At 38.2% G+C, this 25,955-nt stretch overlaps 1 protein-coding gene across 1 annotated transcript in view; it reads left to right on the forward strand.

The window, feature by feature from the left end:
- Positions 1–5,249: 5,249 nt before the first annotated feature.
- Positions 5,250–25,955, forward strand: part of TRPM6 (transient receptor potential cation channel subfamily M member 6) — a 154,779-nt gene continuing 134,073 nt past the window's right edge. Inside the window, exon 1 of the mRNA XM_077906685.1 lies at positions 5,250–11,507. Within this exon, the coding sequence (XP_077762811.1) occupies positions 11,499–11,507 (9 nt within the window). The 5' untranslated portion in view covers positions 5,250–11,498. The remainder of the gene's footprint in view (positions 11,508–25,955) is intronic.

Consider the following 25,955-nt stretch of genomic DNA (forward strand, 5'->3'; position numbering starts at 1 on the left):
TTAAAGTCCTATATATAATAGTTATATACATATATATAGACACACACATATATATATGTAATTCATCATTATTTCTTTATTTTTACATTTTTATTTAAATTAATTAACATATAATGAATTATTAGCTTTAGGGGTGGAGGTCAGTGATTCATCAGTCTTATATAATACCCAATGCTCATTACATCACATGTGCTCCCTATCCTCATTTCATTACCCCTACCCTCTCCCCTCCACCGACCCTCAGTTTGTTACCTGTGATTAAGAGTCTTTTATGGTTTGTCTCTGTCTCTGATTTCATCTTGTTTTATTTTTCCCTCCCTTCTCCTATAATTCTGTTTTGTTTCTTAAATTCCACATATGACTGAGCTTATATGATAATTGTCTTTCTTGGACTTATTTCACTTAGCATAATATTTTCTAGTTCCATCCATGTTGCAAATGACAAGATTTTATTTTTTGATGGCTGAGTAGTATTCCACTGTATATGTATACCACATCTTTTTTATCCATTCACTGTCCATGGATATGTGGGCTCTTCCATAGTTTGGCTACTGTGGACATTGCTGCTATAAACATTGGGGTGCAGGTGCCCCTTTGGATCACTACATTTGTATCTTTGAGGTAAATCTCTAGTAGTGCAATTGCTGGGTCATAGGGTAGCTCTATTTTCAACTTTATGAGGAATGTCCATACTGTTTTCCAGAGTGGCTGCACCAGCTTGCATTCCCACCAACAGTATATGAGGGTTCCCCTTTCTCCACATCCTTGTCAACATCTGTCGTTTCCTGACTTGTTCATTTTAGCCATTCAGACTAGTGTGAGGTGGTATTTCATTGTGGGTTTGGTTTGTATTTCTCTGATGCCAAGTGATATGGAATATTTTTTCATGTGTCTGTTGGCCATTTATATGTCTTTGGAAAAAATGTCAGTTTATGTCTTCTGCCCATTTCTTGATTGGATTATTTGTTCTTTGGGTGTTGAGTTTGATAAATTCTTTGTAGACTTTGGATAGTAGCCCTTTATCTGATATGTCTTTTGAAATATTTTCTCAGTTCTGTCAGTTGTCTTTGGTTTTGTTGACTGCTACCTTTGCTGTGCAAAAGCTTTTTATCTTGACAAAGTCCCAGTAGTTCGTTTTTGCCTTTGGAGACATGTATAGCAAGACATTGCTGCAGCCAAAGTGGAAGAGGTTGCTGCCTGTGTTCTCTAGGATTTTGAGGGATTCCTGTCTCACATGTAGGTCTTTCATCCATTTTGAATCTATTTTTGTTTATGTTGTGAGGAGATGGTCCATTTTCATTCTTCTGTATGTGGCTATCCAATTTTCCCACACCATTTGTCGAAGAGACTTTTTTCCATTGGATATTCTTTCCTGCTTTGTTGAAGATGAGTTGACCATAGAATGGAAGGTCCATTTCTGGATTCTTAATACTGTTCCATTAATCTATGTGTCTTTTTTTTTTTTTTTTTTTTGTCAGTACTACATTGTCTTGATCATTAGAGTTTGGTAATAGAGCTTGGAGTCTGGCATTGTGACACTACCAGTTTTGGTTTTCAACATTCCTTTGGATACTTGGGATCTTTTCTGGTTCCATACAAATTTTAGGATTATTTGTTCCAACTCTGTGAAATAAGTTGATGGTATTTTGATAGGGACTACATTGAATGTATAGATTGCTCTAGGTAGCATAGACGTTTTAATAATATTTATTCTTCTAATCCATGAGCATGGAATGTTTTTCTATTTCTTTGTGTCTTCCTCAATTTCTTTCCTGAGTGTTTTATAGCTTCCTGAGTATAGGTCTTTTGCCTCCTTGGTTAGGTTTATTCCTAGGTATCTTATGGTTTTGGATACAATTAGGGTTGACTCCTTACCTTTTCTTTATTTTGTCTCATTGTTAGTGTATAGAAATGCAGCTGTTTTCTGTGCATTGATTTTATATCCTGTTACCTTGCTGAATTCCTGGATGAGTTCTAACAATTTTGGGGTGGGGTCTTTGGGAACATATGTTTCTATGGAAACATATAGAGTATCATGTCATCTGCAAAGAGTGAGAGTTTGACTTCTTTGCTGATTTGGATGCCTTTTATTTCTTTTTGTTGTCTGAATGCCGAGGCTAGGACCTCCAGTATTATGTTGAACAGCAGTGGTGATAGTGGGCCTGCACTGTACACTGTACAAGGGGTTCCTGACCCCAGGGGAAAAGCTCTCAGTTTTTCCCCATTGAGAAGGATATTTGCTGTGGGCTTTTTTATATGGATTTTATGATATTGAGGTATGTTCCCTTTCTATGCCTACACTGTGAAGAGTTTTAATCAAGAAAGGATGCTGTACTTTGTCAAATGCTTTTTCTGCATCTATTGAGAGGATCATATGGTTCTTGTCCTTTCTTTTATTAATGTAGGGTACCAGATTAATTGATTTGCAGATATCCCTTGCAGCCCAGGGATAAGTCCCACTTGGTTGTGGTGAATAATCCTGTTAATATACTGTTGGATCTTACTGGCCAGTATTTTGGTGAGAATTTTGACATCTTTGTTCATCAGGGATATTGGTCTGTAATTTTCCTTTTTGGTGGGGTCTTTGATTGGTTTTGGGATCAAGGTAATGCTGACCTCATAGAAGAAGTTAGAGGTTTTCCTTCTATTTCTATTTTTTGAAACAGCTTCAGAAGGATAGGTATTAATTCTTCTCTAAACATTTGGTAGAATTCTCCTGGGAAGCCATCTGGCCCTGGACTTTTGTTTGTTGGGAGGTTATTTATTTATTTATTTATTTATTTATTTATGAGAGACATAGGCAAAGGAAAAGCAGGCTCCCTGCAGGGAGCCTGATGCAGGACTATCCCAGGACCTCTGGGACCATGCCCTGAGTGAGCAAAGGCAGATGCTCAACCACTGAGCCACCCAAGCACCCCTTGTTGGGAGATTTTTGATTACTGCTTGAATTTCCTTGCTGGTTATGGGTATATTCAGATTTTCTATTTTTTCCTGTTTGAATTTTGGTAGTTTATATGTCTCTGGTAATGGATCTATGTCTTCCAGATTTCCTAATTTGTTGGCATATAGTTGCTTATAATATGTTCTTTAATTGTATTTATCCAGTGTTGCTTGTGATCTCTCCTCTTTCATTCAGGCTTGTTTTTTATTTGCATCCTTTCTCTTTTCTTTTTGGTAAGTCTGGCCAGGGGTTTATCAATCTTATTAATTCTTTCAAAGAATCAGCTCTTAGTTTCGTTGATCTTTTCTACTGTTCTTTGGTTTCAATTTCATTGATTTCTGCTCCAATCTTTATTATATCTCTTCTTCTGCTGGGTTTAGGCTTTATTTGCTGTTCTTTCTCCAGGTCCTTTAGCTGTAAGTTGGGTTGTGTATTTGAGACTTTTCTTGTTTCTTAAGAAAGGCTTATTTGCTATATACTTCCCTCTTAGGACTGTAAGCAAAACCTTTGCTGCATCCCAAAGGTTTTGAACAGTTGTCCTTTCATTTTCATTTCCATGAATTTTTAAAATTCTTCTTTAATTTCCTGGTTGATACATTCATTTTTTAGTAGGATGCACTTTAGCCTCCATGTATTTAAATGATTTCCAAATTTCCTCTTGTGTTTGAGTTGCAGTTTCAAAGCATTATGGTCTGAAAATATGCAGGAAATGATCCCAATATTTTGGTACCAGTTGAGACTTTATTGTGACCCAATATGCAATCTATTCTGGAGAATGTTCCATGTGCAATCAAGAAGAATATGTATTCTGTTGCTTTAGGGTAGAATGTTCTGAATATATCTGTGAGGTCTATCTGGTCCAGTGTATCATTCAAAGCCCTTATTTCCTTGTTGATCTTCTGCTTAGATAATCTATCAATTGTAGTGAGTGAGGTGTTAAAGTCCCCTACTACTATTGTATAATTATTGTTGTATCTTTAATTTTGTTATTAATTGGCTTATATAACTGGCTTCTCCCATGTTAGAGGCATAAATATTTATAACTGTTAGATATTCTTGTTGGATAGACCCTTTAATTATATAGTGTCCTTCCTCCTCTCATATTACAGTCCTTGATTTTAAATCTAATTTGTCTGATACAAGGATTGCCATCCCAGCTTTCTTTAGATGTCAATCAGCACCACTCCTTTATCCATTTATCTGTCGATGGACATCTGGGCTTTTTCCATAGTTTGGCTATTGTGGATATTGCTGCTATAAATATTGGGGTGTGAGTGTCCCTTTGGATCCCTAGTGGTGCAATTGCTAGGTCATACGGTAGCTCTATTTTCAACTTTATGAGGAATGTCCATACTGTTTTCCAGAGTGGCTGCACCAGCTTGCGTTCCCACCAACAATGTAAGAAGGTTCCCCTTTTTCCATATCCTTGCCAACATCTGTCATTTCCTGACTTGTTCATTTTAGCCATTCAGACTAGTGTGAGGTGGTATCTCATTGTGATTTTGATTCGTATTTTTCTGATGCTTAGTGATATGGAGCATTTTTTTCATGTGTCTGTTGGCTATTTGTATGTCTTCTTTGGAGAAATGTCTGTTCATGTAAAGGAAATATTTTATTTGAAATATACAAACAGGAAGTGCACACACATGAGTATATATCTCAATGAATTCTTACCTAGAGAACACACCTGTGTAAGTACCACCCAGATCAAGACATAAAACAGAATCAGCACTTCAGATGATTGCATCTTTCCAGTTCCCCTCCTACCACCAAAGGTAATTAACATTTTTACTTCTGTCATTCTAGATTTGTTTCTGCATGTTGTTAAACACACACACACACACACAAATATATGTAATTTTCTTTTGTGTTGGCTTCTTTTACTTAATATTATGTTACTGAGATTTATCCATTTATCACATGTAGCTATTTAGAATTTATAATTGATCCATTTTACAATTGAAGGATGAGTGAGTTAGGATGAAAGAATTATAATTTTATATTTCAACCACTCCTTTTTCTAATTTTAGCTTTTTGAGGAACAATTGAGAAGCATAGTTATATATTTTTAAACTATACAACATGATGTTTTGATATATATATATATATCTCTATACTAGAATGATTACCAAGATCAAAATAATTAACATATTTATCATCTGACACAGTTAAAGTAGGTAACTCTTTTTTTGTAGTGAGAATGCTTCAGCAATACTCTCAGCCACATACAGCCAGTATATGCTATTCTTATTAACTATGGTTACCACCATGTTGTGAATTAGATCTTCAGAACTTATTCCTCTTATAACTGAAAATGTGTGCCCTTTGACTTTCCCCTTCCCCAGTCCCTGGCAACCACCATTCTATTCTCTGTTTTTATGAAATCAACCAAGCAGTGTGTTAAATGCTTTATGTATGCAATATTATTTATCTTCATAATAATCATAGAGTTAGGACTTTCATTCATTCATCCATTCATTCATTCATTCCTCTTTCAATTAACAAATACTTATTTATACCCATTATATATCAGGTACTCACTCTTCTAGTTGTTAGGGAATCAGCCAAAAGAAAGAGACATTTATCTGTGAATAATAGTTAAATAGTTAAAGTGGATAAGAATCTATGCCTTCCTGGAGCTTATACTTTATAAGCAAGATATTGGTATATTAGATAAATGTCACTGAGAAAAATAAGGCAAGGAAGTGAGTGTAAGTTGCTGGTGATGAAGGAGGAATGTTTGTTATTTTATTTTATTTATTTTATTTTATATTTTGAGAGAGAGAGAGCATGAATGGAGTGAGGGAGCAGAGGGGGATAGAAAATCCCAAGCAGACTCCACATCCAGCATGAGCCTGATGTGGAGTTCATCTCATAACCCTGAATCATGACCTAAGTCAAAATCACGAGTTGGTTGCTTAATCAGCTGAGCCACCCCGGCACCCCAGCATGTTCACAATTTTAGATTGTAAGTGAAGGAATATATACCACTGAGAAAATGACCTTTGAGTCCAAGCTTAAAGGAAGGGAGGGAATAAGCCATTCATAGAAGAGCATTCTATGCAGAAGAAAAGGCTAGAATAAAAGCCTGCAAGAAGAAGCTTTTTGATGTTTTGAAAACAAGAAGGGTGGTGTGGCTAGAAGGTGAGTGCAAAGAGATAAAGTTATGCAGGCAAAGGTTGGGTCAGATCTTGCAGGCAACTAACTATAAGGACTTAATTTTTGCCTAAATGAGACAGAAGGCACTGGGGTCTTTGATCAGAGGAGGGACATGGTAGGACCTATATATTAACAAAGTCATTCTGTCTGTTTTATTGAATGGGGCAAGGGCAGGGTGCCCTGCTATTAGCTATTAGTCTCCCCATTTGGCAGGTCAGGAGAATGAGACTTGGATATGACCCAGGTTATAAACTCTTAACAAACAGAGCAGCAGCATCAGTATCATCTGGGACCTAGAAATGAAGACTCTCAGGCCCCACCCCAGACCAGCTGAATTCCAATCTGCACTTTAGGAGGAATCTCAAGTGATTTCCATGTGCCTTAAACTTTGAAAAGCCTTGGTCTAAACCTCTGCAATATACTGTTGAAGCTCATTGACCAGGGAAGAATACTATTGAAGGGATGTTCTAAGAAAATGTTATTTGGTAGCATATAAATAGAGAAGAGAGAGAGAGATCAACCAGGAGGAAATTGTAATAACCCAGAATTATGGCGCTGAATAGCTGAAGTAAAAGAATAACAATGGGAGTGAAAAATAATTTTTAACAAGGAATGGAAGGAAGTGTTTTTAATGAAGGAAAAAGCCCATAAAACTTAGGCAATGATTAGCTATACTCATGAGTGGGAAGGGACCATGAGACAAAGAGATAAAACATGATACTGAATTTTCAAACCTTGGTAAGAGGGTTACTGGATCATTCCTGGAAAAAGAGAAGTAAGAACAGGGATCGTGAGGATGAAGTCAAGGCAAGTTTCAAATTGCTGAACCAAACTTGGTGTTGGTTGCAAATGTTCAGCAGGTAGTCAGGAATCTCTGAATAGAGAAGACTTGGAGCTGAACTACTAGTTTTGGAGTTATTTGCCTAGAGGTGCCTATTGAAGCAAAGTGAGTGATTGAGATATTGAGGGAAAAGACAGAAGTAGACTGACCACATACCTAGGACCAACACCCATTTTGGAAAGGGTAGGAAGCAGAAGAAGGGCAGTCAGTCACAGAGGGAGATAGAGAGTGTAGTATCTTAAAATCAAGGACGGTAAGAGAGTTTCTCTTTGGCTACATGCCATGGAGGTTAGGAGAAATCAAAGAAGATGTATCTTAGCAACAGACAAATCAAGCTGTTGGTGTATTTCAAAGAATGATTTCACAGGAATGAAAGCCAGAGTCTTATACAGAGGGTGGGAGATCAGGAAACATGATCTTCACCCTTAGAGATGTCCCAATCACCAGAAAGGTAGACAAGATAACCCTATTAGGTAATTATCTAAGAACATGCACTTATTGACAAATGAACAGTTATATATGTATGATTCATATTTTTTTGTAACCCATCAATGTATTATATAGATATATACATGGTTCTAGGATTTGCAAAACTCTAAATGAAAGTCAAACTTCAGACAAGATATATTTCTTTTTGGCTTTTTTGAAAAACCTGATTAGAATTTTTTGGGTCACATTTTATCTAACCAGTGCACACTTTTGCTATGGCTCTTATTTTATTGTTCTAATTGCTGATTACTTAGTGTAAAAGATATGTTTTTTGTTTGCTGTTTGTTTGCTTGTTTGTTTTAGGTCATCTTTGCTGCTTATCAAGTGTTACTATAACTGTGACTCCATTGCTATGGAGCACTAAGGGGGTCCATTAAACAATCAGCCTCATGTAAATGACCATCACATGACCAAGAACTACAGCCTCATGGGGCCAAATGTCACTCAGTGATCCCAAGTCAAAAGAATGCTTCAAGAGCTGCCTCTGCAGTAAAAATCACTTGTGTATCACTCATGGGATACACTCTCTCAGAATCATAATATAATTTATTTACTCTAAATAAATATTTGATAGTGTTCTATTTAATGACTTCCTAAAGATCAAATATGCCAAAATATATCCTTCTTTAAAAAAGAAAATGTGACTGAGAATATGAAAAAAGCGTGAATATTAGTGTTTGCAATTCCATTTTTTTTCAAAAAAGTCAGGAATCAGGAACACTTTCATTGTTGTCTCTCCAGCTCCCTGCAGTGGTGATGGCTCTATACTGGCTCACCTCACACTTACACTTGAGGGGCTGTGTGTGTGCAGATGAATTGAATGCAAACTCTGGAGGATAAGAAGCCAGGGAGGCAGCAAGTGTAGTATTTCTTCAGAAATGAAGAAATAAGGGTTTACGCTAAATGAGAATAAACAGAAGCTAAAGATAAAATGTAATGAAAATTAGAGAGTTCTGGTACACATCTTTCCAAGTTGTACTACTTTCAGCTTAAGATTTGGTCTATTAAATGGGAATAAATATGGTGCCTATCCTATAGCATTGTTGTGAAGAATAAATGAGAAAATAAATGTAAAGCAAACATACGATATTTTATAGGTGATTGAGAAATGACAGTGGTTGTGCTCCTCACACGTACTCTCTCTCCTCCAAAGCATTTATTGGGGAAGAATTGTATTTACTTTCTCTCCTGTGGAAGGAATTTGGGGCAGGGTAGAAGTTGGCAAACCTATGGAATCTTTCTAGAAAGGAAGCAAGACGATGGGAGAAGCAATAGTTCCTACCTCCTCCAGATGCCTGGTTCCCACAGAAATCTGTGGGTTGTCCAGCTGTGACAGTGGTCTATGGGGCAGTGTGTTCTCCGCATCAGAGACATTCCCTGCTTGGTTCAGTTGCCAGCTCTAGGCTTTAATTTCCTGTCCTTCATTTCCTGTATTCTGTCTTCCCTGTTTCTTTTGAAGCTAAGATGGGATTCCTTCTCTCTGCCCAAATGCCAGATATGCAGAGTTCATTTCTTTGGGACTTCTCTGCACCTCAGCACCAATTCTCAGATGAGGGTAAGGATGAAATCAATCGCAGGTAGGACTCAGCTAGCATCCCAGCATGATGCTTAAGGCTTAGGGTTATGGCAGCTATTAACAAATTAAAGCATGAAAAGAGAGAAATTTGATTTGACCACATAAAGGTAATGTTGGTTTCAGGCACTTGCATTTCTTTATCATTTGTGTCTAATTACCCTGTAACACCACATATATATGGCTATCATTAACCGACTCTGACTCAGTTGAACCTGTACCATGATCGTCTGTTCATTTATGTTTATTGCACTATAATGATAGTAAACTTATATTATTTGTAATAAAAAAGGTAGTGATATTGTATGTTGTTCAAAATAGTCCATATTGTGTTTTGCCATAACATGGAGATACTATAATCCTTTCCTGATACTCTCACTCTAGAATCTACTTCACAAGCCCACCCCCTGGAGACTACATTTCTTTTTTCCTTTCCTTTATTTTGGAGACTACATTTTTTTTTTTAAGATTTTTATTCATTTATTCATGAGAGATACAGAGAGAGAAGCAGAGGCACAGACAGAGGGAGAAGCAGGCTCCATGTAGGGAGCCCGATGTGGGACTTGATCCCGGGACTCCAGGATCACGCCCAGGGCCGAAGGCAGGCGCTAAACTGCTGAGCCACCCAGGGATCCCTGAGACTACATCTTTTTAATACTTCTCTGGGGTGGTAGTTCTTGCCCTTTTCTCCGTGTGTCATTGACCCATTTTATTAAGCATCTGATGAACCCTAACAGCCTTTTTCCCAGAAAAATGCATATAATCCTAAATTTTACATACAATTCAGGGTTCAGAGAACCCTTGGTTGCATTAAAATCTAGGTTAAGAACCTCAGTTCTGGAAGATTTGGAATTTTTTTCTTTTTTTCATATGGACAACAGAGTAATAATTACAAATGAGTATTTGGTGCTTACTATGTGCCAGGCACTGTTGGAAGGTGACTTAAAGCTTGCACATGCATGCATGTGTGCGTGCACACATGTGGCATTTTTTTCTCCAACTTCTCAACTGTTTGTTGTGACCCAACAAAAGGAAATGAGGGAGTAGCAATAAAGACTTTAAAGTGTTCATCATTTTAGGCGTCCTAAGAGTATGTGAGATTCACTTAGAGCGCTTGCTAAATTTCAGAGACAAAGCAGTGTATGGGTATAGAGGGAGAAACTCATTGAATTTATTTGGAATTGTTTTACAGCTTTGAAACCACTCCCATTTGTGGTGGTGGTGTGGAGGGTGGGGTGGCGTGGTGATGCAGCTGAGTTCCTAAAATGAGCTTGGCAATTCGTGGAAAATACCTCAGGAAGGGTGATAAGAACTCTGAGTCATCAATTTACTTCTAAGTCAGTAATCTAAGGGCTATGAGGAAAATGAAGTTTATAGCATGATAAACACAACCGACAGCTAGCTCTGAAGTTCCATACTCAGCACTGTATTTAAGACCCAGTTTTGGCTTTCCTCAGCCACTCAACAGGAAATGCATAATCTACTTTGCCCTCTTGGCGGAGTGGAATACCACCTAAAAGAAACCATGTGTTTGCAGATATCATATCAGGCTTCTGTTCACAAGATACTGCACAATTTATGTAAATAAATCTCTGCCATTTCTTTCTCAAATCTTGGGTGGAATTCCCTGCCCCCCCCAACTCCTGCTTCTTCTAGAAGCATTTATGAAGAAGCCTTTATGTAACAATCATCTAAGAACAGGAATAATCCTTGATGGCTTTCTGGTGCCTCCAAGTTCTGCACATGAATTAATTAGTTTTTCCTCATCTTTTCATACCCATGGTTTCCAGAAAATGAGAAAGGCCAGTTCAAAAGGGCACTGAATGAAGTTCTTAGACTCAAGTATGGTGGGGAAGAAAACAGGGCTGAGGGAACCTAGGGGCCCTGCAAATGTTTCCTATCAAAGTTGGAAATTTTAAGAAACAGGATCTAAATGATAACCCATCTTTCAAGGTAGGGCACCAAAACGAAAGGTAAAAACAAACTCTTTTATACTTCGGTGAAAATAACCACTAACAAAGTTGGCAGAGGTTCTAAATGAATTTTTATTTTATCTAACTTAACGCCAAAGTCGAGCTCCGCTCACTGAACAGCCGCTCAAGGAGGACAGTGTATTCACAGTGCAAATGCCCAGGATCAGTGCGGTTCTCTCAGCAGATTTGCTGCAGCTGGGGAGCTCAAGCAGCTGATGACGACAGGAGCAGGAGTGTTAATCATTTTCCCGACCAGGCGATCTTAGTCACAAGTTCCAGCTAAAAGTGAAATCACCGCCCCCCCCTTGGTTTAAAAACGGCTAAAAACTTTTTACTCCGTTCACGTTGCAATTTCTCCCTTTCAGGTTAAGCACATGGAAATTTGTTCAGCAATTCTTTTTACGGCACTATTTCCATTAGCTGCTCCCACAAGCTGGAGTTTATCTGATTGTGGGGTAGATGGAAACTTCAGTATAAAATTCAATGGCCGAAGGCTGAGTGAAGTTTACCCTGGCTGTGGTTATGAAGAGGGTAAGTGAGTGAAACTCTTTGTTGCTCTTGTGTTTATTTTCTCTTATGCTAGATTTTATACACCATAAAATGTAAAAGGCATACTCTTGCGATTATACTTAACCATGTAGATTTGCTTGATGATCATTTTTAAGTGATCGCAGGCCAAAACCAAGATATTAAAACACCCAATTAAGCATGCATGCCAAACAAAATTGCTTCAGTTTCCTCTTGAAAAAAATATTTTTATTAATTAAACAGCCTGTTTAGTTAATTGAACTGTTAGTGAAATGTCTTTCTGCATTGATGGAAAGTTGAACTCTTCAGTAAATAGATTTCTTCAAGGCCTAGAATAGTTCTGGGCACTTAGAAGATTTTGTGGAAATAGCTAATGATTATTTCTCTCTCTTTCTTTTTTTTTCTGCACTACATAAATTGGTTTTAGAAGGTATTTTCCATGAACTTAGGCAGCCCGGGTGGCTCAGTGGTTTAGTGCTGCCTCCAGCCCAGGGCCTGATCCTGGAGACCCGGAATCGAGTCCCACATCGTGCTCCCTGCCTGGAGGCTGCTTCTCCCTCTGCCTGTGTCTCTGCCTCTGTGTGTGTCGGTGTGTCATGAATGAATAAATAAAATCTTTAAAAAAAATCTTATGTACTTGATATACCAGTGATGAATGAAAAAGGAAGTAGATAAGGTTTTTACGAAAATAATTTCACATTTTCCCACTATATTCAAACTATGATTCCATTTTTGAGAACATTAACAAGCACTTTTCTTCTGAATATTCAGAAAACTACTGAGATGACACACATGTTTTACAACATGGCTCATCATTGTGAAAATCTGGAAATAACCAAATAAATGTTCATGAACAGGAAACAGGATGGTGGCTAAATACACTGGGATACTACATAACCCATAAAAAAGGATGACGAGAATCTGTATTTATTATTTTTTAAAGATTTTATTTATTTATTCATGAGAGACACAGAGAAAGAGAGAGGCAGAGACACAGGCAGAGGGAGAAGCAGGCTCCATGCAGGAAGCCCGATGCGGGACTCGATCCAGGGACCCCAGTTCACTCTCTGAGCCGAAGGCAGGCACTAAACCACTGAGCCACCCAGGGATCCCCATGAAAGTGTCAGATCAGACATGGGTTTAAAGGCAAACTCAGATTTTAGATGTAGCAACTAAACTTACCTGACTAAAGAGGGTATATGGAACAGGCATGAAAGCGGTTCTTAAAAATTGACAAAGATGACATTATCTGCAGCATGGTTTGGCAAACTAGAGCCCATGGGCCAAATTCAGTCCACAGCTACCTTTTAAACAAATTCTTATTGGGATATAGTCATGTTCACTGTTTACGTATTGTCTGCAGCTGCTTTTGTATTATAGCAGAGCTGAGCAATCATGACAGATACCATATGGCTTACAGAGCTTAATGTATTTACCATCTAACACTTCACAGAAAAAGTCTGATGACCTGTGACCTAGAGTTTACATTTTTGTGTGATCAGCAATTCTGTGAAGGGATGAGATTGCTGTTACCAATTCAGGACTGATAATATTTCTTACTGCTGTATGAGTTGGATTCTGCAAGCATATACCTACTCATTCATTCAATCAGTTAACATTTATTGAGCATTTATGAAGTACCAGACACTCTGAACTCAGCCTATTAGGCAGATGAAAAAAAATGGTTGAAATATGGTACAACGAATTTTACAGTGAAAAAAAGGATACTGAGGTATGATAACATTTCTCTCTATCTCTAAGCTACATGAGGAGAGGCTTTGGTTCTGTTTTAGCTTATCATTGTGTGCTCAGTTTCTAGCAGAGTGCCCAGAAGGAAGTAGGGGATCAAAAAGCATTTGATGAATGAACTAATGAATCAGTTAATATGACCGAGGTAACCATCAGATGCTAGGAGAATGCACAGAATCCAAACTCCAATAGGATGTCAGGTTATGAAACAAAGGAAGTGGCAGAAGTCAAGGGGGTGGGGCAGCACAGAAAGCAGGGTTGTAGGAGTTCAGTGGACCCATTTTGGAGGCCAACCACAAAGCCTACCACCAGGGGACTGGAAGGAAAGAGAACTATGAGCCTAAGCAATATTTGGTTGGAGATCTCATGTGATAAATAAAATAGAAAACCCTGTCCAGTTCCTGACTCAAACACCTCCAGAAGCTTCTACAGGATAAGGTTAAGTCCTTTGGGGCACCTGTGCTCAGTAGTTGAGCATCTGCTTTTGGCTCAGGGTGTGATGCCAGGGTCCTGGGATCAAGTCACACATCAGGCTCCCTGCAGGGAGCCTGCTTCTCCCTCTGCCTATGTCTCTGCCTCTCTCTCTCTCTCTCTCTCTCTCTCTGATTCTCATGAATAAATAAATAAAATCTTAAAAAAAGAAAAAGATCAAGTCCTTTATAATTTGTTCTCTGCTAATTCAGTTTCATTGCCCTTACTTTCCTATGCCAGTTCCCAGTGTCCAGTTTGATACTTTCTGATTGTACTTCATTCAGTCTTAACTCTGTGCTTTGTAAAAAGATATGCTCTCCCCTTAGGATGTCCCTTCCTCCTTCTCTAATCCATACTGCTCATCCTATAAGGCCCAACACAACTATGACCCCACAGGCAGATTTTTCCCACCCACCCATAATCATACAAATTATGATGAACATCCTTGTGTTGTTCCCTCCTAGACCTAGTATGAGCTTCCGTGATGTCTCATCTCTGGATTATATCACACATTCACATCCACCACTCGCGCTCACACACTATGTCAGTACTGCCTTGGGCTGGTTTGAACCATTTCATGGGCTAATGCTTTGCAGGAAGTTTCATTAGAATGTGGGTTCCCAGAAAGAGGGAGCATGAGAGGTTTTCTCATATTCTCTAAGTACCCAGAACAATATGTATACAATATATGAGTAAACTCATAAATACATGAATGAATCAGATGAATAAAAGGTTATGAGGTTGGAAATGCTGCCAAAAAGGGAAGTCAGTGAATGGGAAATAATTAGAGATGGTTTTAGGATGGGAAAATAATTAGTACTTTGTAATTAGAGGTATTCTAAAAAGCACAGGTTTTGAGGGAAAATATTTAAGTTTATTAAAAAAAATTTTTAGTAGAAATTCAGACACGGGGAAATGAATTAATTGACTTCTCAGTTTAGGGTACTTAATCATCATTGATCTGTGTAAGGTACTGCTCTTGTTTTTATGCATTCATTTATTTACTTATGTACATATTCCTTACTGTCCTCATTACTTATTGCCATTCCCCATCACTACCACAGGAGTGGCTCTAATGTGGTTAGTGTATATCCTCTTTTTGTGTCTGGTTTTGAAAACAGTGTGTTTTGTTTTTTACCATGTATTTAAAACATTTACATATGAGGTGATGTGTTCTGAACATCAGTCTGGTTATTAACTTTTTTATGAAGCGTTAGGATGTTTAACATCTACACATATTGTTTCTAATTGCTGCATAATACTTCATGAAGTGAATTTACGACATTTCAGATTTACACCTCCAATGATGAAAACCAATACCACCTCCAAACCTTTGTCACTACAAATTATGATGAACATCCTTGTGTTGTTCCTTCCTAGACCTAGTATGAGAATTTATTTGAGAAAAATCTCCAGGAATGGCATTACTGGATCACAGGGTATATAGCTATTTAATTTGACTAAGGAGTACCAAATTCCCCTGCAGAATGGTGGCGCTAGTCTACGCACACATTCCCTCTCTGTCCCATAAAGCAGTGTGTGGAGTTTCTATAAACTACAACCCTACTAGTACTTAGTGTTACCTAGCTTGCTAATTTTTGCTAGTCCAACAGTTAAAAATTGATATTTCATTGTTGTTTTAATTAGTGTTGCTTTATGAAAGAGTTTCAAAATCTTGCTTTATTCCGTTTCTTTGAGGTTTTTTTTTTCCAATAAATTGCCTATTTGTAAATATTTTTTTACTTTTTTCTAAGGGAATTCTTGTCTTTGTTGTTATGAATTTACAATTAAGTGCTTATTAAGTCATTTTTTTCAACCAATAAAATTAACTTAAATTGTAGCACTGAGTCACTTTGCTGAATACCTCTTAACTACTTTATTATTATTAAACATTATTTCTGATTTTGAGATACTAGCAGCGGCTGCATAGTTTTTAGATCTTCCCAAATCCCCACATATAAAAATTATGGCAAAAATTAAAACCCATGAACAACATTTGCAACAAAACTAAGTAGACTTTAGTCTCTATTCTGGCATGTGAGGAGATTAGAAGTTGCCATTCCTTTTTTTTTTTTTTAAGATTTTATGTATTTATTCATGAGAGACACACAGAGAGAGAGAGGCAGAGACATAGGCACAGGGAGAAGCAGGCTCCCTGCAGGGAGCCCAAGGTGGGACTCGATCCCGGGACTCCAGGACCGTGCCCTGGGCAGAAGGCTGACGCTAAACCACTGAGCCACCCAGGGATCCCCGAAGTTGCCATTCCTGATGCCACATAACAAACTGAAAGTTAAAAACTCTTCTTTGAAGAAATATCACTAGGAACTTCTGAAACTGAAGTGCAAAGAGAAAAAAGAATGAAAAAGAAACAGATATCCAGTTCCATGAGACAAGTACAAAATGTTTAACATAAGCATAATGGGAAAAGAAGGAAGGGTACACAGAAATATATGAAGCAATGACTGGGAATTCCCCCAAATTCATAACAAACACCAAATCACAGAACCAGGAACTCTGAGAACACCAAGCAAGATAAATAACAAGTGAATTGACAAGTAGGAAACTCCAACTACAATAAACACAATTGCCAATAACCACAGACTGTGTATACGATCATCATCTATGTAGGAGATGGGAAAGGGAGATAATGGGTGGCAGGTGGAGTAGGAACAGGAGAAACTCAAAGGAGCCAACAGATATTCCCTGAAAATTATGGTGTTCCCCTGTTTGGACCCTTCTGGAAAGAGGCTGTAGAGGGTTCATTTTAAGAGTTCAAAAGTCCCTTTGCAATAGCTAAATCTAGTTTTGCAGTTAATAAAGACTATTAGAGTTATCTCAAGAGACAATTTGAAGAGGCCCTTACTGACCAGAGATAGGACAAATTGCATTTCAATAATGATAAGAAAAATGATAGGAACTGCACTGGATTGCAAATTAGTTATCTGGTGCTGTGTAACAATTGTTCTGAAGCTTTGCAAAGCCAGACACATTATATCACACAGTTTCTTGGAGTCAGGAGTCCAAGAGCAGCTTAACTTTACCTCTATCTCAGAGTCCCTAGTGAGATTGCAGTTAGGCTGCATTTGTACAGCCTATATGTACATTTGCATCTGGGTGTGGAAGATCCACATCAAAAAATCACTCATGTTGTTCTTGGCAGGATGCTTCTGTTCTTCACCATGTGAGTCTCTCCATAGGGTTGCTTACAATATGACTTCCCTCTGAGTGCACAGAGACAGTGAGAGCAGTCCAGTGAGTGAGCACCAAGGATGGAAGCCACAGACTTTATAACCTAATCTCAGAAGTGACACACCATCACTTCTGCTGTAGTTTATTGGTTACACAGACCAAATCACCTCCTTATGGTAGGGGACTATGCAAGATGTAAAGGCCAGAAGGTAAGAATCACTAGGTGCCATCTTGCATTCTGGCTCCTGTAGTGTGAAACCCATCAGATATGCTTATATCCATGAGTTCACAATAATTAAAAAACCAAAAGCCAAAAAACTAGTTGGGCTCCTGAGAATGACAGCCAGCTATACATTATCTTAAAAACTAGGGGAATGAAAGAATCAAGCTTTCCTATATGAACTATAACCAGAGTAGATGAGTGAAGGACTCTTCCTATAAAATTATTTCAGTTAATGAAATGAAATGATAGGGTTGGAATATTACCCATATTATAATCCCCCAGTAAATTAATGAATTTAGGCATCGAACATGAAATGCTGCTGACAATGAAGAAGAACAAAAATTAGACGGTACGTGCCATATGATGAAAGAACGCACCACCACCTTGACCTTGCCAGACTCAGTGCACGCTGAGTCTCATCAGGCCTTTGAATTCAATCGTCAGTTTGCACAGAAGTTAGAGGATGAACAGTGTAGTTATACTGCGAATGTGCAACCATCACAATCCAGACTGGAGGAAATCTCTTTAGGCCAAATGGCCTGGGTTATTCGACAGAAAAAGTGTAAGTATAGAAAGGAATGGAGGGGAAATACAAACAGCATAAATTAAAAAACCAGTTAAAGAAATGGGCAAGACTGTAGCAGCTCGGAATGCATTCTTGGTTGAGGGAATTATAAAGAAATACAAGGAAGTTATCAAAGCCAGGATAATGGAAGAAGGAAGAGGGTGATTATTATGTAATAATAAGGGACTGTAATTAAGATGGGGCACAGGGAGAGGTTTCTGGGCAGCTGGCAAATTTTTCTGTCTTGACCCAGTCAGTAGGTAGGTAGCTACGAGAGTGTTTACCTTATAGTCATTCACTAAGGTATTGTTTTAAGTGATGTCCTTTATCTGTGTTTTATGATAAAAATATTTTAGAATTTATTTTATTATTTATTTACTTATTTAAATATATTTTTAAAGATTTTATTTATTTATTCATGAGAGACATACAGAGAGAGAGAGAGGCAGAGGGAGAAGCAGTCACCATGCAGGGAGCCCGTTGCGGAACTCGATCCCGGGACTCCAGGATCATGCCCCGGGCCAAAGGCAGGCACTAAACCGCTGAGGCACCCAGGGATCCCTATTTATTTTTTTAAATTGAAATTCAATTAGACAACATATAGTACAACATTAGTTTCAATATTTTTAATTGATATTCAGTTTAAAAAGCCATTTTTGAAGATAATCTGTGAATGTAGTAAAATATTCAAACAGTGGAAAAATTCAGAAAGTGAAAGGTCAGTTTCCTTCCCAACCTATGAGTCCTTGAATTTTTTTCCCCAAAGGTAGCCATTGTCACCTGCTTCTTGTGTATCTGTCCAGAGAGATCTTACGCATATAAAATCTCACACAAATACATACGTGTGCTTCTTATATATGTATATATGAATGTGTGTATATATGGATGTCTGTACATATATATATAAATATATAATGTATATATAATTCCCTCTTTCATTTTAAAAGCATAAACCATAAAATTAGAATGCCATGCACATGTTCTGATCTTTATTTCACTGAATATTTTGTAGACTGTTCTCTATCCCATAGGGCCAAATTAGATAAAAATTATAAAGTCAGTCCCTCTTTCTAGGCTACAACCAATATATTTTTACCTATAAATAGCAGTTTACATAATCAGGTGCCTTTTCTAAGAATATACTTTATTATGTCAGTAGACGTGCTCCGACTTTCTCAATGTGGAGATACTGCTCATATTGACTTTGAAGGTACACATTTTTCATAAAATTTAAAATTCATTTGTCCTTTTTTTTTTTTTAACCCAAGGTATCAGCTTAAACAAACCTGCTCACCCTTTGATTCAGACAAGATAACCCTAAGGGAAGGGTGGATTCTAGAATTAGCAAAGTGCTCCTTCAGCATTTCCCTTAAGGAACTCAGAAGCATTTTATGGCAAGTGTCAAAACAACACACGTGTGACTAACCTTTGTGCTTCTCAGTTGATAACTGCTTGTTTGTGGTGATAGGTAGGATTCGAGGAGACAGACATGCCTTTAAACTCCAATCTTGGGCTAGTAAATGTTTTCTGGGCATCAAATCATATTTTAAAAAAAAAAGAACTTGGTGAGGTATTTTAACTATCTCTTTATTTCCTTTTCATTTTTTAAAAATATTTTATTTACTTATTCATGAGAGACACACAGAGAGAGGCAAAGACATAGGCAGAGGGAAAAGCAGGCTCCCTTGGGAGCCTGATGTGGGACTCAATCCCAGGACCCCAGGATCAAGAAGGCTTGAGCCAAAGGCAGATGTTCAACCCTTGAGCCAACCAGGTGCCCCTCTTTATTTCCTTTAATATTTTTTGCTTTTTCAGTCACTTAAGTAGTATCTCTTGAGTACCTACCCTGCATTAAGCAGTGGGCAGTGCCTCAGTACACCAAGAAAAGAGGTACAAAGACAGAGCTTACAGTCTTGCTGGGATTCATGATACACACACACATAAGGAACCGCTAGTGAATGAGATCGTATGGTATACATCTGCATGTTTATCTCAGTGAATGTAAGGCATGTGTTAACATATGTAACACATATAGAATATATGTGTATGCCAAGTGGTATGGCACAGATCATCAGAAAGCAGGCAAGATGCAGTTTGGAAATGATGTGGGGGGTTGGTAAACCAAAGCAGTTGGAAGACGATATGAATCTGGTTGTTGGGCAAGACTGCTGCAGAAAGCTCTAGAGCTGAGTTTTTCTTTTTCTTTCAAAATGATTATAGATTTACAGGCAGTAGCAAAAATAGAACAAAGAGGTCCCATGTTCTCCTAATCATAACAGCTTACATAACTACCGTACAATATCAAAACTGGCATATTGACGTTGGGGCAATATACAAATCCTTTCCTGTTTTACATGTACGTACTTCTGTAGACCTGAACTTTGATAAATGAAGTTCGGTAGGCAAAGAAGAGGAATGAGGAAGGACTTGAATAAGCAAACCTCACAGGGTAGTTAACTTTCCAGAACTGTCCTCTTTCTCTCTTCTTCCAGCTTGTAGGCATCCCACATAATCCTAGGTCAATTAACCACACCTTCCCCACTGGGGGTTGGCTTGCTACCTCCTCTTCACAAATGTTCCCAAGCACTTACTGCTGTGTTCTTATTCCAGCCGTCCAAACACAGGCAGTCTCCCTTCCAGAAATCATTTACTCTGTGAGCTAGTTTGTTGAAAACCAATCTTCCCATGGATACAGAGGTACATGGGTGATGAGTTCCCCACCCTCTCTCCAGGCCTATGTGACTCAGAATGTAACTGAGCCCTAGTGAGAACAATATCTGTCATTGCTGTACATGGTGGTAGTGCGGCGTTTCTGGGAGTTCCCTTAACATCAGGAGGATTCTCTGATGTGTCAGATGGACTCCTATCTTAACAGGTCCTGTTCTATTGCTACAAACTGCCACTGTGTACAGTGGGTAATGTTAAAGGGAAAGCCCTTTTTTGATAGTTTTAATGACACCAAATAAAATCTTTTGTAATTCAAGTATCAACTCAATTAACTATCAGTTCCTTAAGAATGAAATAGGAAGTGCAAGACACGGAGCTGATGAGAACTAGGTGGAGAGATACTGAAAAGAGAGTTTCTAGAAAGAAACTCTGAGAGAAGTAATTACCAGGGATTTATTCTTCATATTCTTTCTCTCTTTCTGTCTCCTTTGTATCTTTCTGAATTCTCCAAATTCTCTATGACTAGGATGTACTGCCTTTATAATCAGAAAAATTAGAGTGCTTCTGAGATGAAAGAGGTGCATGCAGATTTGTTTTGTTTGTTTTAAAAGATTTATTTATTTATTCATGAGAGACACAAACACACAGAGAAAGAGGGGCAGAGACACAGGCAGAGGGAGAAACAGGCTCCTCACAGGGAGCCCAATATGGGACTCGATCCTGGATCCTAGGATCAGGTCCTGAGCCAAAGGCAGAAGCTCAACCGCTGAGCCACCGAGGCATCCTGTGCATGTAGATTTGTAGATGCAGTTTCTAGCATGGCTGGAAGGAGATGAACAGGACCCTGGGGCAGTGTGCTCCTTAAGGCAGAGTTGAGCCCCATTCTAGCTCCAGCAGCATCAGGTAGGAGCTCTGAGCATATCCAAGCACATACATGATTCAAAACTTTAGAAAGGGGTGTCTACGCAGAAAAAAGAACAGAGGCTGCCCTCTCTTTGGTTTTCCTGATGAAATATGAAGCTACCATTGACACCTGCAGACTAGAGTCCTGCCAGAGTCAAAAAGGAAGCCAGTTCCTTCCGGGTCACAAGCCCTTTAAACCCTGGGTTTACATCATTGTTCTGGAAAAAGTTACACTGGAAACCTTGCACTTCCATTAAGGCAATGTTGACAAACATCCTGCTCTTTCAGTTCTTGAACTAAACCTGCTATCACTAAGTGCTTATGCTCAGCTAGGGAGAAAGAAGGGCAAGTGTCCAGACATTCTCCGAGTAATAGCCACCTGAAGTACTTTTGTTTTCTTAGGTAGTCCTGATACTGATTTGGTCCCATGATCATCATTATATATCCTTTTCCATTTCTGCAAAGAGCCTCAAACAGCAGTGATTGGGCTTCCTGTGTCCTCTCTCTGTTGTCCTAGATGGGACTTTTTTTAAATTTTAATTTTCTTTTCAAATTTTTATTTAAATCCCAGTTAGCTAACATACAGAGCAATATTGGTTTCAGGAGTAGAATTCAGTGGTTCATCACTTACATACAACACCCAGTACTGATCATCATAAGTGCCCTCCTTAATTCCCATCACCATCTACCCGGGTCATCCCTCCATCAACCCTCAGTTTGTTTTCTATCGTTAGGTGTCCTAGAGGGGACTTGTAAGTCTATAAATACTTATATCAGTCCCTTTCAATACAGCTTATATCCCACAGGAGTGTGTCTTCTAATCTTGCTCATTTTACTGATGAGATACATTATTTGTAGTAATCACCTTCTCCTTTGGTGGTTTTTGATTTCAATTATGCACTTAACAACTTTGTAACACGCTTTATGGAAATATGATACTAAAATTTGTCCATGTCTGGTTTCTCTCTGTAGATACAGTTATGCCAGCCTAAGCATACTAATGCCATAAACAATTAAAATGTTCCAACTTGTTTTGTTCATACTTTTTAAATGGGAATTCTAGAGCAGCATAAAATATACTTAGCAATTTATATCTGTTTCCTGATAACTTTTAAAGTAAGAGAGGGTAATTTGGAGGAGTATGATACTTTACTAAAGAGTTAATAGATAATAGAGCTCTTACTTCCATTTAGTTGGGTTGAAAAAATATTTCTTGCATGCTGGGCCATGTAAATGCTACGTGATACAAAGAGAAGTGGTTCCTATCTTTACAAGGTGTACAATATAGTCAAAACATAATAAAAATTGATGAAAGCTGTTAAATGAATATCCCTTTTGTCATTACACCAAGGGAAATCTGTAATAGTCAGAGGCGAAAGTGATTGAGAAGAACCTCTTGGTCAAAGGGAGGAGGGTTGTGGGAAGGATTGTGGGTGGTGTAGGTAGGCTGACTACAAAAACATGGACCCTCTTGAGAAAAAAAAAAGGATGCTATTCATATTTATGCAAGAGGTGCTATATGGGTCTCTTTTCAGGCAACAGGGAGTTATGGTGTCCCTCATTGAAGACCAAATTTAAGGAGAGTTGTCATGAATCTGAAGGGTAGAAAAGTATATTAGTTTGCATGGCTTCCATAAATAGATGTCTTAACCAATGGAAATCTTATTGTCTTGTAGTTCTGGAAGTCAGAAGTTGAAAATCAAGGTGTCGGCAGGGTTTAGTTCTTCTGAGAGCTGTGAGGGAAGGATCTATTCCAGGCCCTTCTGCTTGGCTTGTTGAAGGTTGTCTTCTTCCTGTGTCTTCACATCATCTCTTCTCTATGCATATCTATGCACATGTCCACATTTCCCCTTTTCATAAGGACACCAGTCATTTTGGATTGAATCCAATTTAATGGCCTTATTTTGACTTGTGACTCTGTAAAGTTCTGTCTCCAAATAAGGTTACATTCTGAGGTTTTGGGGTTAAAACCTCTACATACCTTTCTGCGAGGGACATAATTTCAACTAATAACCAGAAGGATTGTAGAAAATTGGCAAGAGTAGAGAGGTTAACATCTGGATAGTTGGTGGGCCCTAGCTTCCTGGTATACATCACAATCAGGAGGGAAATCTAGATTTTAATAAGATGGATGGGAGGGAATAAACAAAATGAAGGATCATGAAAGAAACAGAGACTTTTACTTTGGGGCATTATTTGTGCTCCAAGAGTCCTCTTTCCAAGTGGGCAATAAAGATTGGAGACTGGTGACAGAGGGATCTTCAAGTGACAGTTGACTAGAGCGTACTGAGGACTGTACCATGGGATGCCATGTGTGGGAGGTACCACAAATAGGCTGGCCAAATTCTAGCACATTAGTTGATAATTCTCTGTTATGAGACCTGATTTTCTTTACTTATGAAATTAAAGCTATTTTATCCTTTTCATGTCTCCACAGGGATTTTAGGGTTCACAGAATAATAAATATGATGAATTTTGAGCTCTGTGGAAGAGCCATCTTGACTTAATTCAAAGTGTCTATAATAACAAAAGGTTTGGGGCAAGTTCAAGAAATAGCATATAAAATTGATCACTTATCCTTGCAGAATGGTATGCAGACAGAAAGTCAGGGAGAGGAATGTAAACTTTGCTTGGTGTAGGTACTAGGGGCTTAGATCTAGAAATATTGGGCCTTCACGTTCTTGCAAAGTGTAATCTGTGTCTTTGTGTCATCACTGTGAAAGGCCAATGGGTAACATCATACATGCTATGACAATATGTGGATTCCTGCTGAAATTCACATAGAAATGTTTTCATTTTTATGTTGTTGCTCTTTCATCATTTATCTTGATCTCTACAAGTATTGATGGAATATACATTTCCTTGGCAAAGAAGAAAATGGCACCAGGGTTGTGTGTTCAATTGAACAACCAAGCCAGAACAAAATTATCCTAACCTGTGTGGTTGAGCAGCACCAGGCTATGGAGTATAATACCTAAATCATAAAACATAAAAAAATAATAGCCCTGGTACTGAACTTTGGGCTCAAAGAGTCTGGGAAATGGGTGAAATTCCTCAGGGAATTTATTCATTAGGGAGAATAAATGATCAGAGAAAGTATAAAATGGCAATTTCAGGTAATCCAATGAGTCATTTCATTTCTCAGTCATACGTGAGATTTTTCACTTTTAATTAATTTTAAAAATCATAAAAATAATAAGATCACAGTACAGAATACTTGGAAAAAACAAAAGGGAGCCATTTCTAATTTTTTTTCTATGTAGGTTTTTTTACATATTTGTACTCATGCAGTCTGTATACCGTTCTAGCTCCCTTTTTGGCCTTCTTTCAGAATCTTCATTATTAGTACTTTTCAACAGCTACATAATTACACATCTAGTAATTTAGTTACTCCTCTAATAATAGACTTTAAGCCAATTTCTAACATATAATTTTGATATGAATATCTTACTATACCAATTAGCATCATATGTAAGGTTTTTGGGGGCAAGAGTTCTAGATGTGATCTTTCTGGGACACAGGGTGGTGAAGCCTTTATGACAGCATTTTATTCTTAAGTGAGTAAAACAATCTCCATTTAACCAGAGTAGTGAAGTTCCTTATTCTAGCCCTCATATGGGCCTGCAGCTTTGGCCTTCCCCCTCATATAACACTACCCTAGACCACCATCCGGAGAAGAAAGATCATGTGGAGAGACCAATCAACCCTCAGAACCACACAGCCAATCCTCAGGATTTATTTACTTAAGGGGGCTAGATAAATTTTGTGGTTGGATTACAGCAATTCCAGATTTAATACCTAAACCTAATGACCTTGTCTCAAAAAGTTTGAATTATTATACCTTCAAGGATATTACTGCAATGTTGGGCATCTTTACCATTAAGTAAATCACATTCGATTTGGTTAGAGAAGGTTGTAATCTAAAGATCTCAACAACAACAACAACAACAACAAGATCTCAACAGTCCTCGGTGCCTGCAATTTCTTTTTTTGTGTAGACCTGCTACCATATTGAATGTTAGTTGGGGAAAAAAAATGAGTCTTTGCTCAGGGCTTATAAATACTTTCAGTGAAGTAACATTAAAACAAAAGCAAAATGAAACCTCAGTAGTAAGTGGAAGTTGGGATTATTCTGGTTAGGAACTCTGATAGGATGGAAACACCATGGGCCTTGGAGTCAAACTGTTTTGGAATTCTAGTTCTTCTACTTACTCAGTCTGTGATTCTGGACAAGTTTTGACTTTTTAGAAACTCATTTACTATATAAAATGGTAGTTAATAATGTGTTAAGTAAAAATTAGGCATAGAGGTGCCTGGTTGCTCATTCTCTTAAGCATGCAACTCTTTTTTTTAAAAATAAATTTATTTTTTATTGGTGTTCAATTTGCCAACATATAGAATAACACCCAGTGCTCATCCCATCAAGTGCCCCCCTCAGTGCCCATCACCCAGTCACCCCCACCCTCCGCCCACCTCCCCTTCCACCACCCCTATTTCGTTTCTCAGAGTTAGGAGTCTCTCATGTTCTGTCTCCCTTTCTGATATTTCCCACTCATTTTTTCTCCTTTCCCCTTTATTCCCTTTCACTATTGTAAGCATGCAACTCTTGATTTTGACTCAGGTTATGATCTCAGGGTTATAAGATCGAGTCCTGCATTGAGCAGAGCACTGGGTGTGGAGCCTG

The sequence above is a fragment of the Canis aureus genome, chromosome 1 (genome assembly GCF_053574225.1).
Source record: "Canis aureus isolate CA01 chromosome 1, VMU_Caureus_v.1.0, whole genome shotgun sequence".
In the NCBI taxonomy this organism is placed as follows: domain Eukaryota; kingdom Metazoa; phylum Chordata; class Mammalia; order Carnivora; family Canidae; genus Canis; species Canis aureus.